The 6760-nt window shown below is 51.2% G+C and overlaps 1 protein-coding gene across 4 annotated transcripts in view; it reads right to left on the bottom strand.

Annotated features, from left to right (window-relative positions):
• Nucleotides 1-347: 347 nt before the first annotated feature.
• The window catches only part of NMRK2 (nicotinamide riboside kinase 2), a 7738-nt gene continuing 1325 nt past the window's right edge, over nt 348-6760 (bottom strand). For 2 of the 4 annotated variants that reach the window (XM_027703262.1, XM_027703263.1), the window contains exons 2-7: nt 5770-5860; nt 4085-4256; nt 2204-2275; nt 1336-1442; nt 810-895; nt 348-716 (exon numbers count right to left, since the gene is read on the bottom strand). In XM_027703262.1, coding sequence (XP_027559063.1) covers nt 810-895; nt 1336-1442; nt 2204-2275; nt 4085-4256; nt 5770-5860 — 528 coding nt within the window. In that variant the 3' untranslated portion in view covers nt 348-716. Of the gene's footprint in view, nt 717-803; nt 896-1335; nt 1443-2203; nt 2276-4084; nt 4257-4483; nt 4533-5769; nt 5861-6760 lie in introns of those variants that run through there. The other 2 variants (XM_027703264.1, XM_027703265.1) reach the window with 2 other exon arrangements.

Raw genomic sequence — 6760 nt, 5'->3', positions numbered from 1 at the left:
TGAAATTCGGGTGGTGGTTTAGTGTGAACTCCTGGAATGTTTCCTAAGGGAGCACAGTTCCAAGTTCTCATCCCATGAGAAATTCCACTGGCTCACCTTGAATTTCCAAGGCCATCCCCACCTCGCTGGGGGCCTGTTGTGAGCCCCCAAAACCCAACCAGGGCCATTCCCACCTCGCTGGGGCCCCATCATGAGCCCCCAAAACCCAACCAGCAACACGAGGAAGGAGCTCTGAGGCCACCCAGGGCTGGGATTTCAAACACACAACAAAAAAGGGGGGTGGTGTCGTGTTTTGGGGGAGTTTCGTGCCCGTTTCTGGTGGATGAATTAAATCAGGACCTCAGAAGGAGATATAAGTGGATTTTTACTGAATTTGAGAGATGATATTACAAACAAGCCGTTGCCTGAAGCCTTTTTGTCTGCAGGAGCAGGAGATCCGTTGTTTTTTCCCAGCGCAGCTCTACTTGTTCCGCTATAAAAATGCTTTTCCAACTTCTCTTTGGAATATAAAATAATTAAAAAAAAACAAACAAAAACCCCACCAAGGCCATCCTCTCCGTGGGGTTGGGAATAAGTTATCCTCAGTTTTCAATTATATACAGAAGGGACTTGCCAAAGGGCAGCGGGAGAAGAGTTTCCACAAATAAACCCTCCTTCCCACTTCCAAGTATTATTTACATCGGGCTGTACACGGGTCTTCCAGGTCTTCCCAGACCCTGGAAAACAAGAAGGGAAAGGATGAGTATCCAAGGTGTTTCCAGCATGGATCCCCCCCTGTTCCAGCCCTCCCAGGAGGTATTTTAATTTACCTATGAGCAATTTAAAAGCTTGTTGTGAATATCTTCAAAGACTTGGTTGTACAGTTCTTCCCTCGACTTCAGGCCGTCTAAATAAACTGGGAAAAAAAAAAAAGCTGGAATCAGGCTGGAGTCTTTTCCATCAGGAAAAGATTTTGGGAGATCAGTTTTAAATATTAGCTTTAAAATATTTCAGATTTTATCGGCCCCAATGACAACTTGTTTTTCTATTGGAAAAAAACAGAACCATCCCGAAAACAGAACGTGCTGCAAAATCCTTATTCCATTGCAAAGAATTCCTGCTTTTTATTTTTTATTTTTTTTATCCCTTATAAGTCCTCAGAGTATGAAACAAAGGGAATGAGTTCCCAGCTATAAAACTGCCTGTATTTATCCAGACAAACGGAGCCAGGCTTACAACTTGGGAGCAAAAATAGCACCTTGCATCATTACAGCTGAGGTTTTCTTGGGTTGAATCACCCAATTCCTTAAATTCCCAACTCCAAGGCCGAAGGATTTGTGTTTGGGGAGAACTTACCAACATCCACACCACAGTCCTCCATCTCCTTCCTGTGTTTTAAGTACATGGGCCAGACGTGTCCGTCGAAGAGGCCGGGGGGGTCGGGAACGGTGTAGTTCCGTGTGCTGGGAATGACAACATGGAAAAGGAATGTCACGGTGATCCAACAGCTGCTCCGTGGTGGTCATGGAAAAGCTGATTGTCACGGGCCACTTCCTCACGGATTGGAGCAAAGGAGGCTCGGGGGGGACCTTCTGGCTCTCCACAAATCCCTGACAGGAGGGAGGAGCTGGAGGGGAGTCGGGCTCTGCTCCCAGGGACAGGAGAAGAACAGCCTCACGTTGCACCAGAGGGGGTTTAAATTAGAGATTAGGGACAAAAAATTCATGGAAAGGGTTGTGAAGCGTTGGAACAGGCTGCCCAGGGCAGTGGTGGAGGCACCATCCCTGGAAGTGTCCAAAAACATGCAGAGTGTCCAAAAACATCATCTCCCCTGACCCTTGGGGACACGGGCGAGTGACGGACACGGTGATGGTTGGACTCGATCTCAGGGATCATTCCCGACCTCAGCGATTCGGTGACTCTGAGTTTAGCACCTGAAAGTCTCTTTCTCCACTTTTATTCAAATTTCCCACTCAAAATACCAATACATCCCATCCATTGTGGGCTCCAAATCCCTGGAAGTGTCCAAGGCCAGGTTGGATAGAGCTTGGAGCAACCTGGGCTAGTGGAAGGTGTCCCTGCCCAAGGCAGGGGGGTGGAATCGGACAATCTCTAAGGTCCCTTCCAACCAAACCATCCCATGATTCCATGATTAATAGCAAGGTAAAGGGATCTTTCCTTTAGCAGAAAGAAGGATTAGGTTGACACCAAAGAAACTTCTCACCTTCTCCTCCTCTTGCACTCGTCGTACGGCACCGCCAGGTAGTAACGGATGTCAAACAGGTCTATCAGTGGTCTGGGGGAGGGGGAGAGAGAAAGAACATGGATTATCTAATTTTTAATGACAGAGAAAAGTGTTAAATCACCCCAAAATCTCTCTGCCTCTCTGGTGTTTGTGTCTGTTGAAGACAACCCCAGTGTGAGTTCTTTCCTCACGGGCAGTGGGTTTGTTGGTTGGTATAAACCGTGGAGAAGGTGTTTTCTGAAGGTCAGAATGGCAAGGGAGGGGCTTTTCCCACCCAAATACCTGCCACTAATCCTGAGGAGGATCACACAGGATCCTGTGGGGGATCAGACACCGGGCTGGGAAACCCTGGCTCATTCCACATCCTTCCAAACTCAGCGTGCAGGAACCCAGAGCTGTGATTCACCAATCAAACCAAATCAAACCCTGGGGCTGTGAGAATATGCAGCAAAATTTGGGACAAGGCAACTCCTTGGCTCATGTTCACACTCATGGAAGTGTCCAAGGCCAGGTTGGACAGGGCTTGGAGCAACCTGGTCTAATGGAAGGTGTCCCTGCCCAGGGCAGGGACTTGGAACTGGATGAGCTTTAATGTCCCTTCCAACCCAGGGGAACAAGGAGAAACAGCCTCAAGCTGTGCCAGGGGAGGGTCAGATTGGACATTAGAGGGAATTTCCTCATGGAAAGGGTGCTCAGGCACTGGAAGGGGCTGCCCAGGGGGGTTTGGAGTCCCCACCCCTGGAGGTGTCCGAGGAAGGACTGAACGTGGCCCTCAGTGCTCCAGGCTGGGGGACAGGGTGGGGCACAGGTTGGGCTGGGAGGGCTTTTCCAACCTCAGTGATTCCATGAAGCTCCAGTTTTGGTGGTGGAATATTCCCTCTGGGCAAAGGAAAGGCTGTGGGAACAGGGCTGAGCATTTCAGGGGTGTTTTTGTCCTTCAGGAGACACCAGAGTTGCTCCCTGGGGAGAGGCCAGGAGCAGGAGGTGCTTTGCCAGTACCATTCTCCAGTTGGCCATTCCTGGCAGGATTAATCCCAGGCTGCCTCCATGTTCCCCCAGTTTGGGAAGCTGGGATGGTGCTGTCTTGTCTGGTACAGCCTATAACAGCTCCAGCTTTGCCAAGTGTCACCAACAGCTCCTTCTCCTGAAAGGATTTTGTCAACAAAACTCCACTTTGGAGCCAAGAACATTTCTCTTGCCACGTTTGCTGGGGGTGGCTGGCTGAAGTTTATATATTTAGCTATTGGAATTTTTCTCTCTCTCTTCCCTGCCAGTTCTGCCTCCCCTTCTTCCTGCCAAGAATTTCCCTGCCCTGTATAAAAAAGGCAAAAATAGGGTGATCTTCGCTCCAGTGTTCACTCGGAATCCTGGAGTGGGTTGGGTTGGAAGGGATCTTAAACCCATCTCATCCCACCCCGTGCCCTGGGCAGGGACACCTCCCACTATCCCACGTTGCTCCAAGTCCTGTCCAACCTGGCCTTGAAGTGACTTAGTTATTAAGCTCAGTTTAGTCAGTGTTAAACAAGTGAGAGAACTGTTCCTAAATTCCAGGAGAGGTTCCAAGCAGTGAATTGTTTATCTCCTTGTTCTCATCCATGAGCTTTCGGGTGGGGGTGAGGGGGATTCCAGCTCAAATCCTGGTCTAAACCCCCCCTTGGAGTTTTAGAAAAACTCACATTATCCCCTTCACTTTTTTTTCAGCGTTTAGGGATTAATTTTTTTACATTTTCCAGCAAAAACTCTTCAGGGTGAGAATTCAGAACAAGGCAGGGAATTAGTAAAAAAAAAAAAAAAAGGAGTTTTTAGCTGTGGCACGAGGGACCTTCCCTGGCAAACCATGGATAGTTCCCCAAACCTTACTTGTAATTATAAAGCAGGAAGCCTTCAATGACCAATATATGGATATCTTGGGAAGTTGGCTCTTTAGAGCCAGGTGTGACATTCACCCCGTGGGAACGGGCAAACTTCACTGGGTTCTCAATCCAGGCCCGCACCGTGCTCACCATTGCCTCCATATCCAGGGAATCCAACACTGGATCGGGAGAAAGGGGGTGGGTGGGGAAAAAGGGGACACGATCAAAACACCACGAAACCGCACGGGAAAGAGTCAAAACAACAACAAAAAAATAGGATGAACTTGTAGGAATTAACAGAAATTTTACCGTTAAGGCTTTTTTTTTAATAATTAAAAAAAAAAAAAAAGGAATACTTAGGAAAAAAATATACATTACTGCATCCTATAGCGAACACTGCTCTTACCATCCCATTGTTTAAAGCCGTCTTCCCCGACTTCTATTTGATCTTGTGGCTGAAATATAGTGAGCAATAAAACATTGCTGCAACCTCAGCGTGATCAGTTCCCTGCGAGCCGACCAGCACAGACCCCCTCCGGGCAAACATGAACATTTCCACTCCCCTGTCTCTCACCAACCCCAAGAGCTCGGAAAAGTTTGGCCTGGCCTCGGTCAAATCAGCTTTTGGATAAAGGCTTTGAGCTTAAATCCCTTGATAGGGTGTTAGTAAAAAAAAATAGAAATCGATATTTAAGGGTTTAAAATGCAAATATGGTGTTAAGTAAGTGCTAAAATTCACGTTTTACAAGAATAGGTGTTTTAACTCTAATAAAAACACAGGTGGGCACAGCAGCGCTTTGGTCACACAGTTACAGCTTTGCTCGTGCTGGTGGTCACAGGAGGGAGAAGTTACAGATCTTTATGGGATAATAAACACGATTCCTCCTCCAAGGGCTCCTATGTGACCAAATCCGTGCAGGAGGCTTCTGGCAAAGCTTTTCCAAAGGAATATCTCGCTCTGCTTGGCACCTGCTCCTGTGAGGGCAGGACAGACCCAGCACACGGTGCTGGAGCACCTCATGTTTTAGGGGGTGACACAGAACTGCTCCAAGTACATTCCTGCATCTCTTGGACTTCCACGTGGGATACTGTCATTCCCAGTGGGAATCAGTGACATGGTTCTGCACTCCCAGGCAGGAGGCAGCAAGCAAAGGTCTTCTGCTTTCACCTCTGCAACATTTTAATTGGGTTCTGACCAAGAGCTGTCAGAGCTCCCCAATAAAACCCCCTTTCTGTATTTAAATCAGCACAGAGGTGCTTAAATCCCAAAGTATCATTTAGGAGCCACGTTCTTACTCGAGTAAAATAAGGAGGGAAAACCCAAAATGGAGAAAATGATTTGTGCAGAGCACAGCAAAGAACCTCTGACTGAAACGAGCAGTTCGACCCCAGGTTATATCTGTAGTTAACACTAAAAGGTTTTGCTGCGACCTCTCTGAGCTGGGTCATGCCAAGTTCCCGTGGCATTTGTAAAGGTCAGGAACACCCCACCTGTCCAGTCATTTAAAAATTAAATATATATTTTTAAAAAAACCCCCACACCTAAAATCGGGAAGTGTGTGGCTTCTAAGCTGTCCAAAGTGACTGGGTGAGCATGCAGGAGCACCCAACACTGCCAGGGAACCCACCACAGCTATCCCTGCGCAGATAAGCAGCAAATAACTTCTGTGAGGAAGAGGGGGCTCGGCTTACCTTGAAGAAATCGTCCTGGTGGACCACGCAGCAGTTGGGGAGAGCCTTGATGAGCCTGTTGGTCAGGGTGGTTTTGCCACCATTGGTGACACTGCACAGGGGGCGACACAGAGGTGGGAGAACCACGTTAGAACTGGGTTAGAGCCGGGTCTGAGAGAGACACTGGGCTGTGGGGGGACCTCCAGGCCTGAAGGAGCAGAGCCCTGAGGGGCCCGGGCCGGGGTCCATGGGGGTGACCCTGAGGGACCAAAGCCTCTGAGGGGACTCGGCTCTGACCTGCCCTGAGGCACCCAAACCCCTGCCCATAGGGCGAGACCCTGAGGGACCTGGGACAATGAGGGGTTCTGACCTGCCCTGGGGGACCGGAACCCCGGCCCATGAAGGGAGACTCTGACAGACCCGATCCCATGAGGGGACCCGATCCTCGGCCCCTGGGGGGGGGAGACCCTGAGGGTCGCGGGCTCTGGACCCGCCCCGAGGGACCCAAACCCCGCCCGCCACGTTCGAATTTCCCGCCTCTCCAACACCGGCCGCCGATTGGCTGCGACCACCGCCCCGCCCCGCCCCCTTTCCGGCCGCCGATTGGCTGTGTCCACCTCTTCCCCGCCCCCTCCCCGAGGCCCCGCCCCTTCGAGCGGCGCGCGCGCGGGGCCGCGTGTAACGGCCGCGCCGGTTCCCGCGCGCGCGCAACGGCCGCGCTGAGGGCAGCGCGGGGGGCGCCGCGGCCGCCATTGCCGGCCCGGCCCAGCCGAGACCCCTGAGGGGCCGCCATTGCCGCCCGTTCACAGCCGAGATCCCTGAGGGCCTGCCATTGCCGGCCCGTTCACAGCCAAGACTCCTGAGGGGCCGCCATGGCCGGCCCGGCACAGCCGAGACCCCTGAGGGGCCGCGGGGCCGCCATTGTCGGCCCCTCTCAGCCGAGACCCCTGAGGGGCCGCCATGGCCGCCCCCTCACAGTTCGCCCCCTCACAGTTCGCCCCCTCACAGTTCG

This window comes from Neopelma chrysocephalum, unplaced genomic scaffold (genome assembly GCF_003984885.1).
Source record: "Neopelma chrysocephalum unplaced genomic scaffold, ASM398488v2 Primary Assembly neopelma1_215, whole genome shotgun sequence".
NCBI lineage: Eukaryota > Metazoa > Chordata > Aves > Passeriformes > Pipridae > Neopelma > Neopelma chrysocephalum.
Note: the sequence above shows the minus strand (reverse complement) of the source record. Positions and strands in the feature narration are given on the sequence as shown.